At 35.8% G+C, this 22,670-nt stretch overlaps 1 protein-coding gene across 1 annotated transcript in view; it reads right to left on the bottom strand.

Moving 5' to 3' along the window:
* SOX5 (SRY-box transcription factor 5) overlaps positions 1-22,670 on the bottom strand; it is a 395,723-nt gene that overhangs the window by 277,958 nt on the left and 95,095 nt on the right. The window contains exon 4 of the mRNA XM_082665854.1: positions 16,143-16,353. Coding sequence (XP_082521980.1) covers positions 16,143-16,353 — 211 coding nt within the window. The remainder of the gene's footprint in view (positions 1-16,142; positions 16,354-22,670) is intronic.

Here is a 22,670-nt window from a genome sequence, read left to right on the forward strand (position 1 = left end):
ACAGGATTGGCTAAAGCAGTCATAATAGCCACATGACCTCCACAGGTGACATAAACAAAGATATGTCCATCAATATGTAAATATTAATTCAATTTAGAGGATAAATAATTATAGGCACTAATTATATGCTCACTTTTGGTGTAAGCCCACCCCCTCTACTTACAGAGACTCCAGTACCCCCTCACTCACAGTGCCTTTTACCATGAAGTCACACGGTTTGTTTCCCCCAAAAAACCATGAGCAAATTAAGGACAGGAACTGTGTCTTTGATCTCTGTCCTCATTCACCTATAAAATAACTAGCATATAATAGAACCTCAGTAAGTGTTTTCTGTCAGAATGAGAGAAAAGAGTGAATAGGAGAGCAAACAGAAAACAAAGGGATTACAGAGAAAGGAGGTATTGACTCTCTTGGGTATCAAGAGAGACTTTACACAGGATGTTAGCAGGAGTCCAAAGGTAATGAAAAAATAAAACAAAACAGAATGGGAGGTTCTGTTCTGTACTGAGATCCTTATCTGTGTATTTTCTTTTTGTCAAAATTTGTTCTAGGCCAAAATTTTTTAGTTTAGAGATTGAGTGAGATAAGTGCTCCTAAAATCTAATTATAACTTATTATATTTATTGTGTGTGTGTGTGTGTGTGTGTGTGTGTATTCTTTAATTCTAGGGAAATTTTGGAGATCTAACAGAGTTGGCAAGATTTTTTTCCTGTGTATGTGAGCATAGATGCAGATAAAAATAACTGACAGTGATAGAGATTTAATATTTCTTTAATGCTGTCTTCAAAAGCAATTATTAGACATTATTTCAGAAGGGGTCACATTGTTTGAAATTTAGATAAACCATTTCAAAAGGCAGTATTTCCCTATTTAATGGAATATACTTTGAAACTTGCAAATCTTCTTAATTTGAATATCTTAAATTTAGAAAACAAAAGAAAAATTCATGGAGAGAAAAAACAAGGACTCTCAGGTTTACTGTGCTTTTGACTTAATATTCTCTATTAACCCCCAACTACAATATTCTCTAAGTGAAAAAGATGTGCTAAAAAAATACACAACTTCAATTTGTCTTCAGTTCTTTTGGTTCCTTCTTAATGATGCCCATGAGCCGGAAGGAGAAAAGACTAAGTAAGCACAACAGCGAGGTGGCCATCCTCCGTCTGGCAACTCAGGACAAGCGGAGCTAAACTGAAGCGCTGAGGCGGCAAAACCAGCACACGTCTAATCCTGGTCCATTTCACTCTGCCACTGGACATGACTTCTGCCGGGAGTCTGGAGTGCTGTCCCGTATGTGAAGGCTGAGAACCGACCTCTCCTATTCACAGGGTACTGCTCTCAACATTGCTACCTCCCTGTTTAGGTGTTTTCCTTCCCTGAAACATGGCATCTCGACAGAGGTGAAAAACACATAACAGTGCCGGAGCAAAGACTGAAGCAGAAACATTAGGGTTAAAAAACAGAGATAGAAAACAAAACTCCAAAGGGAGAAGGGTGCATTTTGTTCATTTCTACCACTTTCTGCTTCCAAGTCTTCCATTTGACTAATGTCACATGATGGTGTATAAACTTTTCATGCAAATTTCTACAAAGCATAATTTCTCAGAAAAGAAAGGCCTATGAAACAGAGATTTAATTCATCTTGAAACAGCAAATCATTTCTTATCTATTAACACAAAAAATACCAGCCTAGAAGCACTGTCCTGTTATAATAAACAGACGTCTTCAATTACGACATGCTCTCCCAGCTACTGATCTCTTCCATAATTATACTATGCAATGAGCACGGCACTGATATTATATTAATATGTAGGGAGGAGAGAACTTAAACACAAATTAAATCAAGGCTCAATATTTCAGTGAAACTTATATAAGGACTGAGAACAAATGGTCTGTTTCTTAGAAGGAAGTAAAAAGATGATTTTATAATATCTCATTTTCTACTTCTAATTAAAAAGTTTAGAAATGAAATCTGTCTTAGACTTCTAGTCTCTTAACTGTCCGTTTCAAACAAATTAGATAAAACTGTTTATGTTTCATAATCACCTGTACTTGTCATATTAACAGCAATAACAATCTTCAAAAAAACATTTTATATAGACAGGTTGCAAAGAAAAGAGAATGGCAAATAGAAAACTTTTTTCTACAGACAAAAGGATAAAGTTCAAGAAAAGGTTCCTCTCACCCTTTTGCAGAACTGTCAAACAACTTATCTTGACCAAGAATAGCACACAGTAAACACACCAAACAAAAGAAATGATGAAAGATGTATTTACTTGTTCAGGGCTTTTATTTTTCTTTCTATTTCATATACACCCACTGAACAGTCTGCATTGTGTTAATAAATAACCAGTAGCAACCTAAGTGAACAGAGGAGGGGTTTCTATGATGCTGTCAGGTACCAGACAGTTGCTTGGCACTGTTGATACAGTGCTCTACACGTGAGTTGTATGACCACATATAAAAGAGAGCATATAGGTTAATGGATGGATCCTTTTACCTCTTAGATACAATGGGAGGAAAGGAAGAAAAGTTGTAAAAAAAAAAATGGTTAGCTTTTTGGAATTGTCCAACCCTTTCAATTTGGAAAGGAACAAATCAATTTTACGGACCATGTCCTGCCAGAGTAATCTTTTACCAGATAACTTGCTGTAGTTATTTGGAAATCTGCTAAACTGTAACTCCAAACTCCTCAACACTTAAGTGATTTTTCAAGTTGTTTCCAATGTTGGCTCCATGCTTTATTCCATATATATGAATTCAAATTTGAAATATTCTGAAGAAAATTTTCTGTTTCTATTTTCTAAAATACGAAAAAATGTCCAAATAATATGCATGAATTGGAACTAAAATCCATAAGCTCAGTGATCAGCGTGTTAAAAGTTTACCTCATTTATGACATTAAATACTCAAACAAGAAAGCTACTCTGTTTCGTCAGCCTGACACATTTTCAGTGTTTTGAGCTTAACTCTTCATTAAAGTTTGTTTCCAAATGTTCCGTGACAGTCTTTCCAAAAGCCACGATCAAAGTCTAACATAAATGAAAATAAGCTAAAGCCAGAAAACATCAGAGTAAAAGTGAAATTACACACACACACACACACACACACACACACGTGTGTGTATGTATATATTTATTTATTACTTATTGTCTCATAAATGGTTTCTACATGATATGTAGATGACCTGAAAAGATATATGAATAAAAGTCGGCTTTCAAATTCAGGGCATAAAGAAAGGGCATTAGCTCTGAATTCTACATAATATCTTCCCCTCAGTGTCAAACTCCATCATCCAAAAGTGGGAGCACGGAGCACAATCTGGTATCCGAAGATTATCGACATGGAGGAAAGACTATCTTAATCAACCCAAATATCCAGGTCATATGCTCATCCTGTTCTGCCCTAGCCTCATTGCTCCCTCACGATCTTGGCCATATTTTTCTTCAACATTAAGGGTGGTTAAGGAGGGCACACTGGGAGTCCTTGAGGTCTCAGAACTCTGGGAGCAGGTGGCAAAGGAAACTCTGAGTGAGCTCTCCACCGACTCTAGTGCTGTCCGTGCCTTCCCCATAAGCAACTCCTATTAAAAAAAAAAAGACCAAGCATCCACTAGAACAAAACCAAGCAGGCCCATTTAATTAGGGCATTTGCTTGATATCCACTTCTTCATGTGAAACACACAGACACATGGGCCTAGGAGGTCTGATTAATTTTAATATGCACAGTCGTGACAAGTGCCTCAGGGGTAACTGAGTGAAAAGCACACACGTGCGCAAACACACAAAATCCTCCAGCTAGTCGAGTCTGACAAATCAGCTTCAGAAAAATGCTGTGTGTGTTCCCCAGATTAGAGTGTTAAGATTCAGCAAGGGCCTGAACCTTTAATGTGAGGGAACAGAGGTCTCAGAAACAGGTGGCTGGCTCTTCACTCTTGAATAAGTGATATCTCCAAAACCTGTGGCATGTGAGCCGCAAGAAGGTCTGGCACCCTCCCCTAATGTCCATGTCCAGCCTGGGTCAATGGGTGTTTTTTAAGTGCTCCCTGCATTATAACTCAAAGTCTGGACCCGAGGGTTTTAGTTATGGACAAGGAAAACAGGGGTACCTCATTTATCTGAAAGGTTTAGGAAATATTAGAAACATCTGGGTGGAGACAAGTTTGCAATGATTTTCACAGTCCTGTTGGTAGGTAAACTCACGTATAAGCAGGAATCAAATAGTACTCTTCTTGTGTAACAGATAGCCACCTGAAAAAAGAAGCCGCCTTGATTGTTCACAGAAGGATGCGCATTAAGGACATGGTCTTAAATATGATTACATTTTATTAACGAAAGTACAAGTTCTAATTGAAAAGAAAAATGTAAGCTTTCTTGGCCGAATGGGATCCTTGCACAGATAGCCCTGGATCTCAGCTCAGGGACCTCCTACGCTGAAGAAGATCCCCCAGAGGCAATCCCTGAGCCGTTACAATCCAAGTCAGAAGGTCTTCTGAGAAAATATAAATTAATTTTCTGTAACACTCAATGAAATCAACATCAAGATAAACCGCTGTGACGGATACCGCTTGAAACGAAGATGAGGGTGAATACGTTTCACTCTAGTGTTGAAAGATTACAAGGCTTCAGACTCAGTGTACTCTGTGCTAAAGTTAAAACACTTATTCCTAAAGACATAGGTTCTACAGCATTTGAGGGTGTCTTCTTGTCCTGACCTTTAAAAAATAAACTCTTTTCTTTATCATCATTTTATGAGTGTTGATTTCCATACAGTGGTGCCTTGGAAAAGGGTGCCTGGAAGTTAGACTCCAGCAGGCTCAGCAAGAAGAGACATTTTCCAGTGACAGACTGCATAGACGAACCCGTAGCCACAATGCATTAGGAGTAGCCTCCAACAGCGGTGGGAGTGTGAGGAACAAAACTGAAAAGGGCTCAACTGAAAAGTACCCTTGTTTGTCCTTCAGTGCAACGGCACTTACAAAACCTCTTCAACGTGTACTTTGTCAGAAGGACAGTGAGTAACTAAACAAAAGCAACTCAAACCTCTGCCAATTAAAGTATCTTTAGGCTTTCCCCCGATCCGTTCCAGTTTTTATTTTTCCCACCTCATCAAATGTGGCTTTAAAATAAGAGTGAATTTCAAAGTGAATTTCAATACTCTTAATTTAACGGAATGCTTTGGGATTTTGAATTTAGGAAAGCCAATCTCCATAATTTCCTTATAAAAATAATAAGTAAAAAGTTGGTAAAGTTAGGGGGTAATTTTGAATTTCAATTTCAACTTATCTGTTAATGTAATATGGTTCAGTTTAAATTCTAACGGGCTGCTCAACAACAGACATTTAAAGTAAAAGAGGAGGCGTTGTGATTTCTAACGTAAACTCAAACATCAAACACTCGGTGCCTGTAGGGATGTTCACAAGGCCAAATACCATGCACCAGGGGCCCGTCTTTTCCACAGAGTAATTATATATAACGCCGTGGCACAGCACAGATGGAAATACACTGCTTATAATATCTACTTTAGGACCCCTAAAATACATCTTAAAACAAGGAGAAAAAGCTTTATGTCCATTTAGAGAATCTAATGGGTCTATATGTCAACACATTTGTAATAGAAATTAAAAGTCCATTAACACGTAATTATTTGGGGGGGAAAAAAACACAAAGTACCACAGAAGGTACAAGCAACTAAATTGAATAATTTTCAATAGATGTGACAGAAGCAAATATCAAAAAGATACATTACACAAGGATATTCATACATATTTTTAAGTTTTAAGACAGCATCATTCATGACCAAGAATTTACACTTTTTTGTTCCATAAACATACAGTTATAAACTTAAAAAGTGTCCAGCCCAACCCTAGAAATGGTATACATGGAGTTAAGAGGAAGTTTTTTGGCCTTTGCCGCTGAGAATTTGTAGTATACTGACTGCATGGTGTCAGGGTGATATCCACTGAACAATATTCCCTGCTGTATCTGCTGGAGAGAAAGAAAGAGAAAGAGACAGAGAGACAGACAGTCAGGCAGAGACAGAGACGGAGACAGACAGAGCGAGGGAGAAAAATGATGACAATAAAACTCCCAATATTTTCTTCACCCAGTGATGGTCTCCGGTCTGTAGGTGACTCAGGGTGAAGTCTTGAGATCTGTCACAATATATACTTTTCCAAACTCATTCCATTATTTTATTAGTTCTTACAAAAAGAGAACTTTTTTGTGAAGTCTGTACTAAAAGCAATGAACTGTTTCATGCAAAGTAACACTGGGTGACTTTGGTAGTAATAGGTTATGCCTTTAGGGTCTTGTAATATAAAATTGTGAGCAAAGATTTTTTTGAAGAAGTTCAGGAAAAAGTCCCAATTGTGTAAATGATGACAAGGTCTAGTTCTAGTAGAAACAAAATTTCACAAATAAATGCAGTATCTCACACACAAGGGGTACAGTCATCATGGTGTAACAATTTTGGAGGTGTGGGCATCATACTCTAAGAAGGAAGAACAGTGACAGATACAGATGCTAAATAAAACCAAGCATATGTGGGCTCAGAAAGGAGGACTACACACATACCCACGTGTACACACAAAAGGGATGACAAGAAAAAAATCAGAATAGGGGAGGAAGGAAGAACAAATGAGAGAAAGCTAAAATCTTAGAAAATTATGAAACTTTTGGCCAAGGGAGCCTTCAATTATCTTTGTCTTCAGTACACATTCACATTTACTGTAGAAATAAGAATATAAGAAATCCACAAACCCAATGTTAAATTGCTTCTCCTAGTCTCATATTGGTCACATTTTGCAATGTTATCTGTATCAGTATAGAGAAATCTTCTTTCTTTTTGAAAAGTAATTCTTCAGGTACCAACTTGCCTAACCATATTTTATTTAGGGAAATTTATATAAATAAACTTCAAAACAACTAGCTATCCTAGGATTTTTATGAATGTTGGGTTTGTCGTTTTTGTTGTGGATTACATATCCTAAATTTCCAGAATTTTGCAGGTCTGAACCAGAATTTTTCAGTACATGTAAGTATCCTGGGAAAGCATCACTAGAGCCATATAATGTTTCTGGTATGCCTAAAGTAACAATGTTTCTAACCAGCCAAGATGTGGTAATGACAATAACTGGTACAATTCCAAGTTGGTTATAATTTATAAAGTACTTTCATGTGCATTACCTCATTTGTTTCCTTTAACAACCCTCTGAAGAAAGTAGGGCAGTTAGATTTGCCAACAGAGGACAGATATTTATTACATTAACACAATTACTACAGCAATTTAAAGGAAGGTAAATATAATGTCTTTTATAATATAAATTATAAGGTAGATGCTCAGTTTAATGCAAAGAAATCCTTATTTAAATTTAAAAGCTGCATTTCCCTCAAATGTGGCAAAACAGATACAATGGCATTCCCAAATATTGCTAAATACTTGTAAGTTAATGCTTCAAAACTGATCAGAGACTAAACTATATGGATATATATCTTACACACAGTAATCAGTGACAGAATCAGAACTGCAACTCAAACCCTGACTCAGTGCAGTTACCCTTTTTCATCATGAATTGATTTGAAAGTCAGATAAGAACGACGAACTAGGTCTCAAAAAACGCACAAATATACATATTTTCCCCATTCTGCATACAATTTCTAGGATTTATAAGCCCTCTGAAGGAACTCCTGAATCCTGAGTTTGGAAACTCTCCCCTCGAGGGAACATCTTAGAGTCCCTGAAAGACTGGAGGGAACAAGGAAGGAGTTGAGTCAGTTACTTTTCTTTGACTACAGGCCTCCGGAGATGCACTGTGGGGGGGCGGGGTGGGGTGGTGGAGTGATAGATCCAACTGTAGCCTGTTAGCATCTTGAGCTCATCGTAAGAAATAATAACTCTCTCTCCCATGCCAGCTCTGTCCTAGAAAAGAGTGCTGGTCTCCATTATGATGAAACACTATTAAAGAACCATTCACAGCATCGAATTCTGGAAAATTAGTCACAGATCAATTCACTTTTTACTTTGCCCATAGTAGTGGGGGGAAATTGTAATCTGTGGCCACAAATTCATAGATAATGCCAATATATTAGCAATACTACAGTTATTTCAAAGATTAGTGTGACCATAAAATATATAAAGTTTTTGCTACGTGTGTATTCTAGTTTTGTATCCTGGATCTTAATACCTAGCTTTGTGACCGGGGACAATACTTTAACCTCTAAGTCACAGGAAGAATTTAAAGTAATGATCTCAAAGATTCAATAATGACAAGAAGGATGGAAAGGCCAAGATGAATGAGATAAACAGGTAGGGAGGTTAACTGAGTAGGACATGAGAAAAGAGGGCAGTGAAAACAGAAGGCGGGGACTTCCCTGGTGGCCCAGCGGTTGGGAATCTACCTGCCAATGCAGGGGACAAGGGTTCAATCCCTGTTCCGGGAGGATCCCACATGCCTCGGAGCAACTAAGCCCATGGGCCACAACTGCTGAGCCTGCGCTGTAGAGCCTGCGAGCTACAACTACTGAGCCCATGTGCTGCAACTACTGAAGCCCGCGTGCCTAGAGCCCGTGCTCCACAACAAGAGAAGCCACTGCAATGAGAAGCCCTCACACCACAACAAAGAGTAGCCCCAGCTTGCCACAACTAGAGAAAGCTTGTGAGCAGTAACGAGGAGCCAATGCAGCCAAAAATAAATAAATAATTTAAAAAAAAATAAAAAACAGAAGGCGAGCAATGAAATCTACTCAATTTTTAGGGGAGTGTTAGCAAAGGCTAAAAATGTCAATTAGTGGGTGGACCGTCATCCACAGGTAACACAATCACCTACTATGGATCAAGTTCATTATTAGGAAGCGGAGAGACACAGATAATCAAACCAAGAACTCATTTCAACGTTCACATACTTACAGCTGTGGAAGACAGCAGGTAAATAAACAATGATGGTAATGTGGTCAGAACTAACAGGGATGAATTATGTTAGCAGTGTAGACTAAACCAAATTCTGACAAAGGTGTTCAGAGAAGGCGTTGAGTCTTAAAGGTTGCATATAAATTCATTAGGTGGATAAGACAGGGTATGATATTTAAGGCAGAGGAAACTGCATATGAAAAGGCAGAGTAGTATTAAAAATACAGAGTGTTGAGAGAACTGCATGCAGTTTCTTTAATAAAGACAGCATGAGAACATGTACCTTAGAGAATGGTGGAAAGTAATGTTAAGGGGATTAAAGGGTCAGGTCTTGCGTTCAATGCCAAGTAGTTTTGCGGAAGAAAAGAAGTTCGTTCTAATTCTAGTTCCTCCATATGACAAGAACATGAACAAGTTACTAAAACTTGATTTTTAATTTTTAAGATAAGTAATAATACCAGCTTCGGAGTTTCTGAGGATTAAATGAGGTAGCTCACATAACATCTGGCAGAAGGGTCATGTATTTATTAAGGTCTTTCCTCTCCTTTTCCCAAGACAGCAGGGTAACACTGAAGCAGTATAAACGTCCTTTCAACAAATATTTTAAATATTTAGTATGTGCACTATCCTCACCCTTAAGGCATTTAATACAGGGGAAGAAACTTGACAAATAAGTGGACAGTCACAATACAGTTAAGTAACTAACAATGGAGGGAGGCAAGTAACAGTTCTTAAAAAGATGAAAAAGTTAATGCAGTGAGTGTAAATAACTCTTTCTAGCAACTTGGACTTGGAGAAATGAGGAACAGAATTACAGATTGAGGGGATGGGAATGAAGAAAAGGTGTTGTTTGTTGTGTTTCTAGGAGGAAGAGATATAAATAAGCTGAAAAGGTCATTCCAAAGTGACATAGGAGTACTATAGACATTAATATAGAAAAGTTAAAATATGAAGCCTGTTACAATCTTGTATCTAAAAGGATTCTATTTTAAATGAGATATATAAAGTTCTCATCAAGGTAAAAATTACTTGTACCTGCACTGTTCTGAGCCTAAGGTTTGAATGAAAATCAAAGTCTGGATCTGACGCCTAAATTTAAAGGCTGATCTGTAGTTACAGACTACAGTCCCTAGCTACCTGGAACTTGAGAACACAGGACATTTGTGGATACCCATCTATCTTGGCTTTATTAGTTAAATTAAGATAGCTGGTTATCTTAGATTTGTTCAGATTTAATTTAATGATCAATGATATACTCTTTAAAACTAAGATGGGGTGATGACATTATTTCTAAAAAAATCAAGACAGAGAGAGTAAAGAATACCAGAAGGTATGACATAACTGAACTGGAGAAAAAAGGCACCTGGACCTGTAGGATGTGCACTGGATTCTCATTCTAGCTTTAACACTAACTTGCTGTGTGATCTACCTCAGTTCTCTCTGTCTCTCTCTCAATGAGGAGAGAGGGCTAAAATGTGTCTACATTTCATTCCAATTCCGAATTTTTATTATGCCAAACTAATTTGCTCCCAGACATTCTTCTAAAACAAGTTTTTCTTAACATATCTTCCAAGGCATTTTTTTTTTAACACTTTAAAATCAAACAGTTTAAACTGAGCTGATTTTCAATTAAAGCTTTCTGGAAATTTGATCACCATTGAGGAATCTGAAATTTACTTTAGCAGAAAATTATGGAATACTACTTTCTTATTCAATATTTCATAGGAATTTAGGGACACATGTATTAATGTGTTAACATTAAACTATTACTGGCAAAATCCCTAATTAGAAAAAACAGTGTAAGTAGTGGTTAAGGGCATGAATTTTAGCTTAAGGTTGACTTCAGTTTGAATGATGACCCGACAGTCACCCCGTGACATATTTAATCATCAGTTTCCTCATCTGAAAATGGAGATAATAAGAAACAGAATATTTAGTTCATGTGTATGGCATTTCCTGAAACTGGAATAGCTATACATAATAGCCCTGGTTATGAGGTTTATGCAAAGATTAAATAAACTATTTCATATAAAGTACTTAACACTATCATTAACACATGATATGCACTTAATATATGCAAACAACCAAATACATATCATTTATTCAAGGCCTTGATACAGGAATAATGTATCACATATTATGATATTAAAGCTCGTCATTCTTAACTCCTAAGTCTAATAGTTAAAAAAAACAACTGATACAGCATAGTTACTACCAAATATAAAATATATGTTACATAGGTCAGACATTTCAAACTGAAAATTCACTATGAACTTTGGCAGGTTCCACATCAGTTAAAGTGTCACTGGACAAATGAGAATCTTCAGCACCAGAACTTTTAAAGTAATGACAGACAAAAATTCTGATGGAGCAAAAAGATACAAACAAAAGTATATAAATATATTTTCTATTTATAACTTTTAAAATATTTTAATTAATTGCTTGAAAAGATAAGCTAGCTCGAATAAAAGAGCCATTTTTTCTTTGGCCCATATGCAAATCTTATTTTCTTTCTAACCATTTTACCTCGGTGGCCTCCTTTTGTACGACACACCACTCTCTTCTAACTTCTGAATTTCTGCTAGTTTACTGTTGGCAGGGATAAGGTCGGAAATAATACGGACCTTCTATTGAAATCTGCATTCCCCCCCCCATCAGAGGAAGCAAAGGCATGAATATGGCACTCTCATAACGATTTAGCTGGGGCTTAATGAAATTTTCATCACAACCTGCTGTTCATTTTAATGGCCTTTGAAAAACAATGGAAAACATAGCTTGAGGGAAGAAAAGATTTTTCCGTAGCAGATATCTGTCAGCTTAACATTTAGTTCCATTCACTCTCTCCCTACTCACCTCATCCCCATATTACTGCCCTCATCACAGAACTATAACACTGTTTTGTACTTTTTCATTAAATTTATTCCTAGGTATTTTATTCTTTTGAGGTTATAGTACATCACAGAACTACAGATCATTTGTTCGTACTGTATGCAATGTCACTGTCCTGATGTTTGGCTAATGTCAGGTTTTGGTGTCCATTCTCATGTCTAACCATACCCTTTAATTAGTGGAGTTTTTTAATCAGTTTGAATAACGACCCCAACAGTCACCCTGTGACATATTCAACATCAGTTTCCTCATCTGAAAATAGAGATAATAAGAATCAGAATATTTAGAATGTAACTTCCCACTTGCTGTGGAGCCTATCACATATCTTCCTAGATATATTTCTCCCTTTTTCTCTTTTTGCAGTTAAAAAAAAATAGAAAGAAATTTCCTTTAACACTCTATTCCTTTTCTATGATACAATTTTCTGCCGTGTTATTATTTTTTTCTTGGTGATTAAGATCATCACTTTACTCAGATACATAAATTGCTCCTTGATAATACTCCCAATAGTTGCAGTTACTAAATATTCTTACAAGAGCAAATTTCTTCATCAATAAAAGTGAGTCTAATTTCTCCAAAGAAGACATACAGATGGCCAATAGGCACATGAAAAGATGCTCAACATCACTAATATTAGAGAAATGCAAATCAAAACTACCATGAGGTACCACTTCACACCAATCAGAATGGCCATAATTAGAAAGTCTACAAATAATAAATGCTATAGAGGGTGTGGAGAAAAGGGAACCCTCCATTGGTGGGAATGTGAGTTGGTGCAGTCACTATGGAAAACAGTATGGAGGTTCCTCAGAAAACTAAAAATTGAGTTGCCGTATGGTCCAGCAATCCCACTCCTGTGCATGTATCTGGAGAAAATTCTAATTTGAAAAGATATATGCACCTCAATGTTCATAGCAGTGCTATTTAAAATAGCCAAGACATGGAAGCAACCTAAACGTCCACTGACAGACGAATGGATAAAGAAGATGGGGTATATACATATATACAGTGGAATAGTACTCAGCTATAAACAAGAATGAAATAATGCCATTTGCAGCAACATGTATGGATCTAGAGATTATCACACTTAGTGAAGTCAGTCAGAAAGAGAAAGACAAATACCATAGGACATCACTTACATGTGGAATCTATAAAATGACACAAATGAACTTATTTGCAAAAGAGAAACAGACTCATAGATACAGAAAACAAACTTACCAAAGGGGAAAGGGGGTGGGAGAGGGGTAATTAGGAGTTTGGGATTATCAGATACAAAGTAGTGTACATAAAATAGATAAACAGCAAGGTCCTACTGGATAGCACAGGGAGCTGTATTTAATATCCTGTGATAAACCATAATGGAAAAGAATATTATAAATAAGCATAACTGAATCCCTTTGCTGTACACCAGAAACTAACACACTGTAAATCACCTATGCTTCAATTGTAAGTAAGTAAATAAATAAGTAACTGTGAGTCTACTTACATTTCTGTGTACTCAAAGCATGTCTAGGAATCTTGTGTACGTAAACATAACACCATCTTAAGTCGTTTTGTATTCATACAAAAACTAACTTTCTGGGACTCGGGCTTCTAGATGCTTGGCATGTTCAACCTATATGCCAGTCTTCCATAAAGACTATCTTTGTATTTTCTCAATATCTTTGTATTATTCAATAACAAGTCACTCTTGAGCTGAGCTTTTAATATATTTGTAGGAAGGAAAGTACAAAAAAAGAGCTGTGGGAAATACAATAATGAAAACAGTCTAATGTCCACATACATAACGATATTTCTTTGTGTCAACTCTTTCTGCCATGGATGCTCTATCTCTGTTCTTTTGCCTGTGTAGCTAATTTTCTCCTAATTCCCAGTACCTCTGAATGTTTCCTGCTAAGCAAACTGGCAAGCACTGTCTCCTGCCCTTTTTCCTGTTAGGAATTATTCGTTTGGCTTCAGCCTGTCATATACTTCCAAATTAAGAGTCTGTGCACCCACCTGGAAGGAAGCTCACATGAAACACTGAGGGAATACCAAGGCCCTAAAAGAAATGACACCTCAGCAGCAAAGAACACACTTCATATCCAGATCTTGCTTTCTAACACCATTCTCCAATAAAAGGAACCAGGGCTTCTTAGAGAAATGGCTTATTCTAGGACTGGGAGAAGGAAAGATACAAGATGAATCTGCAGTATCTTATAGTACCAGAAAGTAAACAAGTGTTCAAAAAAAAGAAAAAACCCACCATCACAGTGGTACGTCAAAGTGACAATAGAAGGAGCCTCCAATGAACAAAGCTGGAACAATGTGACTAACAAAATAAAAAACTGTATTATAACTCGAAGTATAAAATAAACATCCATGACTTCATACTGATATAAATAAGTGATTGAATAAGTAAATGACAGAGAAGAGATAAATCTCCAATAAAGAATAAATACAAATAAATTTCTCGATGATTCACTGTGAAGGATGGGGATCAAGGTCCCCTACTCCTTAAATGTGGGTTGTACACAGCACCCTCCTTCCACAGAGTAAGGTACAGAAAGGGGGCAGAGAGGCTTTACAGTGGAGAAACCCGACAAACACTGTTATCAGCCAGATGATCAAGGTCAACACCAACATTCGTAAATCACATCGTAAGTATGTACTTTTGATGTGATGTGACAAGAATGGTACTTGGTTTCTGTGGTCTTTCTACCCAAACCCACAGTCCCAGTTTAATTATGAGAAAACCACCAGACAAATTCTAATAGAGTGGCATTCTACAATATATCTGAACAGTATTCCTCAAAATTTTCAAGGTTACCAAAAACAAGAACAGCCTGAGAAACTGTTGCAGCCAAAAGGAGCCCAAGGAGACATGAGAACTAAATAGCTAAATGTAATCTGTTATGTGATGGCATCCTAGAAGAGAAAAAGCACACGGTGAAAACTAAAGAAATCTGAATAAACTATGGACTTTAGTTAATAATGCTGTATCACAACATAAAAGATGCAAAATAATTTTAAATGCAGAAAGTTAATCATGCAAAATGAATAGCATATACAAAAATAAAGAAAAAGAAAACTATCATAAAGATGTTATACCAGAAAGCTATGATTCTGGGTGATTTTTATTATCTTCCTTTTAATTTTTCTGTTTTTTTAAACAACTCTTATAGTAAGAAAATACTATTTTTACTATCAGAAAAAAATGCAGCACATTAAAAGAAAAAGGTTGTGTGGGTCCTCCTCAAAACTCCATTTTTATCTCCATGAAGATTAGAGCCAAAAAGTCTTTGGCTGACTAGATTATTTCCAAAATTCCTTCCAACTGTAAGATCATGTGAATTACATAAATTTTAACTAAAATCCATGTCCCAGCTATGCATCTGGTAGAGACCCAGAAATATTTAATTACCACATGACTCCAAATACTGGTTAACATACATTTTGTGCCAGATATAATTTACCAGTGTCCTAACAACAGTTAAAAATAGTGTTAAATAGTATAAATGCAGTATATTTTTGGTGTAAAGCATGTCTTTTTATGTCACTGTTTTATGTTTGTTTGTTTTACTTTTCCATCTGACTCTGAAATAAATAGGAGGCATGTTCTTGTGTGCAACGTGGCATCCGTGTTTAGGATGGACATAGGTTTTAAACAGGAGTTAGTAAACATCTGTAACATAAAGGATGACTATCACTTATTCATAAATTATACAGTTTGCATCAATCGTTTTACTAGTTTGTTTGCTTTCATTTTAAGATGAGTCCATGAGCATTATCACCTGTAGGAGACTATCTGTAACTATTAAAGAGATTTAGAAAATGAAATCTTAAAAGAAAGGCATCCTGGAAGTTGAAAAACTGGGAACCTCAGCTGAGCTAACAGTAAGAGAATCACTACTTTTCAAATACACAATAGTTCTAACCATACTAATTTTAGACTACACAAAAAATAGACCGAATTGCCTAGGCAGTCTAAGATGCATTAGTGTATAAAGGTTATAAAATGTAACAAAGTTGTAAAATGGCCCTGGTGGGGAAGCACAAACTAGACTGCACATATCTGGCAGGTAGGCGGTGACTGTCCTGGGCTCTTCTGCCACTTTGTATTCTTGAACCTTAAGTTTTACTCAACCACAACTTACTCGTGTGAAAATAAGGAAGACATCATAACAAAAATTAATGATTTATAAAATTGGGGTTAGACGTATAAATATGTTTCTAAAAAAAAAATACTATGCATCTTCATTGCATTCGGTTTCTTCCAATTTAACCTTGAGAGTGCGTCAGAAAAGGGAGCTAGAAGTTAAAATCAAACCATTAAAATCAGGTTTGTTTTCTTTTCCATCCTTTACCTTCTGGCTCATTTTTGATGAGCTCTTCCATCTTCCTCTGCTTCAAGGTGTCAACAACATCAGCTAAGCTGCCTTTGCGCCGCTCAGGAGTCCCCAGGGCTGTACTAGACAAGGACTCGCCACTCTGTCGCCCACCTTCTTCTGCCTTCTGAGGTGAGGTAGATGAGTTGTGTGGGGCAAATGAAGACATAACTTTATTGCCATCAACTTCCTGAAAGAGAAATCAAAAGAAAAAAAATATATATATATATATTTGTTTAAAATTCAGTAAGCTTTTTAATTTTAATTGATTACATGGCTTATTCAGCTGCAACGGTGAAAAATATCACTCTGCAGGAGCAAAAGGAATAAAGAAATTTCAAAAAAGCATACATTAACTTTACAGGTTGACACTAGAGTGAGACAAAGATCAATTCATAGGAGAAGTAAAAATAAGAAGATTCTCTCCCTTAGACTGAGTTCAAACGGCAACGCAGCCTTTCTACAAAGCCTATATTGATTAGTTTTGTCTATTTTTGGCTTTTGTTTGAAAGTCTTAGATTTTTCTATGAACATTAAATGTAGTGGTCATCTGTAATAAACCTTCTCATGATATTATAATGTTTAAACAAATAACATTCCAAATATTTAATTTTCTTTTTAATTTTAAGCAGCTGCCTGTTCTTTATGGTAGTCCTAATTAAAGGAGGGTCCTCTTTTACTTCTCCACCTTCCTCTCATGCTTTTAAGAAGACAGCAGTCACCCAAGTTATTCTGACATCAGAGAAGTATACTGTAAATTCATTTCTGCTTATGCAGAAGATATTTCCAATTCCATTTGTTATCTGAAGCACTGTTTCTGATGATACTCTTTGCTGTTTCGCACTTTAAGCCTCATTTGCCCTGAAAAATGAAGTTTCTTGCAGACTTTGCCTCTTCATAATTGTGTACATGTATGAAAAGAACTTATTCTATAATTCTAAAAGGTAAACATACTTCTGGTGTTCCTTTTGGCATTATTCTTCCCATAATTTCTAGTAGAACTTCGGCAATTTGTGTAATATCAGGGGTATATTTTGTATAAGCAGCACTAAATTGTTTTATCAGAACTTTTCAAAAGAAATGATATTGAAATGACAAAGAAAAATTTATTTTCTTAAAGGTTTTCCTTGTATAATCTCTTACCTCCATAATCCTTTGACTTGCCACAAAGCAGAGCTTTTCTTAAAAATAAATCTGTATCCTAACATCTTTGAGGAAGTTAGTCTTCCCCAGGTTTATTTCTTAATTCTACAGCATTAAAAGTTTCCAATAAAATATATATGAGCGTGTGCATATTTAATATTCAGTATAATAGCTTATGCCCGTGTTTACACATTTGTCCTCTATTTAAGACATGTTAATGAGGATCTGTTGACCCCAGAAAAATGACAAATCACACTGATTTGATATTTAATCTTTAAAAAATAATGCTAATATTTTTGACTAGATTAAAATTACTTGATAAAACTGTCATTCTAATTGTTTAAAATATATGAAAAATAGAGATGTCAACACAAATGTAATCATAACTTGTTCATATGATTTTTGTCAAAGGATATCAGTGAGTACAGGGACATTAGCTATGGTATAAACATCAGTTTGTTGGGTGGAATCGAGTCAATGTGGGAAAAGCAAAAGTAAAAAATGTGTGCGAAAAGAATTTTCAGGATAATTCTAAACCCCAAATGGTTTCCATTTCCTAAAAACAGAATATGCCTCTTACAATCACTGTTTCTTGACTGAACGCTCTATAGACAATACCTTCATAGATGACTCTTAGCTTATAACGTACTTGAATTTAGAAATCAATATGCATAATGTAATAATTATAAGCCCCTGCAGGCTAAGTGAAAGTACACTTTTGTAATTATTTATTTAAAACCGACACATAAATACAAGCAAACACTTAAACACAAATACATACACACACAGACACCTCTGAAAGGGGCAATCACAAATTCATTCAGTAAACTAAGGAATGTTTTTATGAATGACCCATAATAAACATTAGCTCAGTTTAATGTGCAAACCAGAATACAGCAAAACTGCTGTATTTATTTTCCACAGATCTTTCTTCTCCTTTATTTCCAAGGTCAAAAGCAGAAACATCCCAATTTTAGCTTCACTTTAAACATTTATATTTTATACTCTGTTTTTACATTATATGATGATATACTTTACAAATAAGAATTTGGCAACTGAGCTTCGCTTGCCATAAGTGCAAATTACACACATTTTTCTGTAGCATCATCTGTACAGAGAATGACACCCAAATTATATGCAATGAAGTCTATTAAAATATCAGAAAAAATTTCAAATTAAAGTAAAATAAAATAATATCCCATTTTGCATCTCTCTAATTTTCTACACCTTGCAAAGAGAAAGGATATATTGTGAAGAGTTTAACATATTTCACAAGAATTCTAAACTCAGTTACCACAGCAATATAAAAATAAATTAATGAGCATTACTTTTATTTCAAGCAGGAATATTTATCTTATCACTGTTTCACCTGTCTGATTACATTTCAGCCTCTGGCAGTGTTAATCCCTTTAACAGTTTTATGTAGTTAACAGATGTTTCAGTGTGGGGCTCCACTGTCCATCTGCATGGCCAATGGCCTGTTATGTAGTGCTGGCACAGTCTTCGGTCAACGAAGTCCTATGGTTTTCAGTTTCTTCCCTGGGACTGCATTTACCATCCCTGAAATAATGACTGCACATTTCCGTTCATTTTCCTGGGAGCTGAACGTTCAAAGAGTCCGCTAACAAATGCAGCAGTGGTCCAGGCCAGCAATATATATTTAATTAAGTTTTGTGAACTCTAAGAACAAGCTTCAGTATTTTGCAGAAGAGCTCTTGGAACTGTGATGTGTAACTTTTAAAGTCTAATGATAAAAGTGTGTTCCAAACTTTTAGAATGAGGTTAATAATCTCCGGTATACTTTTTTTTTTTTTTTTTGGCCACGCCACACAGCATGTGGGATCTTAGTTCCCCAACCAGGGGTCGAACCCAATGCCCCCTGCAGTGGAAGTGCAGAGTCTTAACCACTGGACCGCCAGGGAAGTCCGTGTTTCTTGAACAAGCTTTACCTCACCTTGCTCTCTTTGTCACCTTTGCAACCATGAGATAAAGGAAGGGGTCTGCCTAATGTATCCATGTATCTACCCTCATCAAAATATCTTTTTAAAAATGCATTCTTATTAATTCTATAGATAGTATTTTTCTATGAACACCTTAATATTCAAATTTTAGATAATTTGGTGACTAAGAAGAATTAATTCATTTGAATAAAAGAGATAATATGCGACTCAATCAAATATGTATCTTCCTTTTATTGCCCAAATGACATTTCATTCTTGACTTCTAGACTCAAGAAATACATCATCATGTGTATTTTTCGGTCCTATAAACTGAAATTAAATCCACACAGGGTAGTAAAAACACTACATTTAATAGTCAGTCTATCAGACTATAATCACTAAGAATGACAGACAATATTTATTGAATATTTACTTTGTGTCAGGCGTTGTTTAAACTGCCATATATGCATTAATTCAGTTAATTCTCATGGCAAGCCTAATTATGATTTGCACTTCAGAGATGGAGAAACTGAGGCACACAGACTGAAGTAAATGCCTGAGATCATGTGACTAATAAAACATAAAGTAGATAATCAACTCCATTCTCTTGGCTTCCAGAGCCCTGGTTCTCAACCACAGTGCTAATACTACCCTACTCTTAAAAGACAAAAAACAAACAAACACCCAAGAAACCTTTAACTATGTCTATATCTATCAATGATATGGGTGAACAAGATCTGCTTCTTCTTAATAATTAAGTATGAAAAAGAGAGGCTTTCACCCCAATATGTTCAACTCCTAAAGAAGTGATGTAAATGTCCTGAAATTAATTAACCCAGCAGTATTGTAGGCTTATAAAGCTCTCTCCATCCAAATACACATTGGTTTATACTATATTCCACAAAAATGAACCTTACGATTTAAATAGTTACATAAACCAAACATATACATTTGAGGTCTAAGTGGCTAATCAAAATAATGGTGCTCAGTAGTTTATGATTTTTAATCTATCTTTATAGAATGTGTGGCCACCTCTAGCATTCTTTCTAGTTCAATAAAGTTTTGAGCTTAGAAGAAACAGTACAGAAGATCTGGACTATCTTTAACTAAATTCTCATTAATGCAAGTTCATTAATTTTGGTATTGCATAGACGCAGCACAAAATGAACTACAGATCCACAGAGAAAGTGTTTTGGTGCCAAACAAGTTTTGACATGGTCATGTTCTTCCAGCAACAGGCATGGGATGTAATGTCCAGCATGGTAACCATAGTTAATAATTTTATAGTCTCTATCTGAAAGTTGCTAAGAGAGTAAATCTTAAAAGTTCTCATCACAACAGAAAAAAAATTTGTAACTTAGGCGATGGGTGTTAATTAGGCTTACTGTGGTGATCATTTTGCAATATATACCAATAGCAAGTCACTATGTTGTACACCTGAAACTAATATAATGCTATATGTCAATTATATCTGAATTTTTAAAAGCTATATTATGCAGTTATTCCTTAAATTCTTTAAAAATTGGATAAAAATATGTTATCACAGATATCCATTTTGAAACTAAATTGCACTACCTGTAACCTATTCTGTCAAACTAGGAGATGCCAAATTTCATTTAGTAATAGAAAAAAATACATAATGATTGTATAAAAACTATTTTTAATGTTTTTTTGGTTAAAATAATTTTTCATTATACTTCTGCATGAAACCTCAAACCACTAACGCTTACTCCTTTTGGATTATAGATCTCTTGATGTAGCTAGAGATGCCCTCCAAAACTCAAATGCACATGCATACAGGCAAACACTCATGCAATTGCACACATAATTTTACATATAATTTTAGAGAGTTCATTTTCTACTCTCATAGTTCCAACTATGAACTTCCTCAATGAAATCCCCTAGTAACTCCTATAAACCCTGGGTTCCAGGTTAAGAAGCTCTGACCGAAATGTGAAAAGGATTATAAACTCATTAATATATACAATTAGATGATTTCAAAATGATCAGTTATTATATGTAAAAAGAGCCTCAAACTATAGATTTTATTGATGTTTTATTCAGATAAACATAGAAGCATGTATGTCAATAACTTGAAATTTTACTGTTCCTAAGATAAACATTTAGACAGAGATCAATATTTTAATTATAAAGAATAATAAACACATTGAAGAAAACAGTACATTACTAAGGGCAATCATTGCCTTCTTACTCAGAAATTACTTTGTGATAATGCACATATAAATCTGAAATGGAAGGCAGAACAAATTGTTACTTTTATAAATGAATGTTACCGTTTTGAGAAGTCATATCTATTAAATTTCAAATAGGAATTTTCCTGAAAGCAGGATGTAAACATACGAGGAAGGATACATGAGGCAAAACCCAACACCTCAAAAAGCTCACTGGGGAACACTAAGAGTCTTTCTTTGATTAACATGATCAAATTCAATATTCTGGTAACAGGATATGGTCAGTTCCCAAGATTTATACAACAAAAGTCAACACTTATAGGCAGATCTCTGAAGGGTGTCTATTATGGTTGTGATTACTGTTGGTGTTAATGTTGTCGGATTTAAAATCTTTTCTAAACTTTTCCTAAAAAAGAGCTGTCTAACGCATACTTAGATTCACTGATTTAAATAAATGAAAAATTGACAGAGACAGTTTTGCTTGAGTTACTGTCAGTCATCTATAGACAGAGCTCATCACAACTGTTCACCTTTCTATATTGGAAAAAGCCACCAATAACACATTTGTAAAACTTACTGAGTTTTATAAGATCAACAATTCTTAGTGCTTAAATGACTACAAGGTAAACTGATTGAAATTCCAGATATTAGATGAGTGGTTCATAAATCTGTCTAGGGATGAGACCAGCAAGTTACGTATATGCGTTTTTTTTAAAGCTCCCTGAGGGGGGTGTGTTAGACTTGGCTGTACCGGCCTACTCTAGATCACTTGCAACGTAGGCATAGGAATCCAAAGTCAGCTTTTAAGGAAAGATTATATTTTATATATTTCAACATTTTATGAGATTATAGAAATTCCCTGAAAATTAGTGCTCTAAATCCTTACAATCATTTAATCATCACAAAAAAATGGGTAGAAATCCCATAATACTCAAATATGTACTGTACATTTTTTGCTCTATGATCTATGGAAAGTTCCATATTCCATACCCTGCTCAGTTCTAATTTTTTTGTGTGTGTGTGGTACGCGGGCCTCTCACTGTTGTGGCCTCTCCCGTTGCGGAGCACAGGCTCCGGACGTGCAGGCTCAGCGGCCATGGCTCACGGGCCCAGCCGCTCTGCGGCATGTGGGATCCTCCCAAACCGGGGCACGAACCCGTGTCCCCTGCACTGGCAGGCGGATTCCCAACCACTGTGCCACCAGGGAAGCCCTGACAACTTTTTTTAATAGC

This window comes from Grampus griseus, assembly GCF_964374135.1.
Source record: "Grampus griseus genome assembly, chromosome: 11".
NCBI classification, from domain to species: domain Eukaryota; kingdom Metazoa; phylum Chordata; class Mammalia; order Artiodactyla; family Delphinidae; genus Grampus; species Grampus griseus.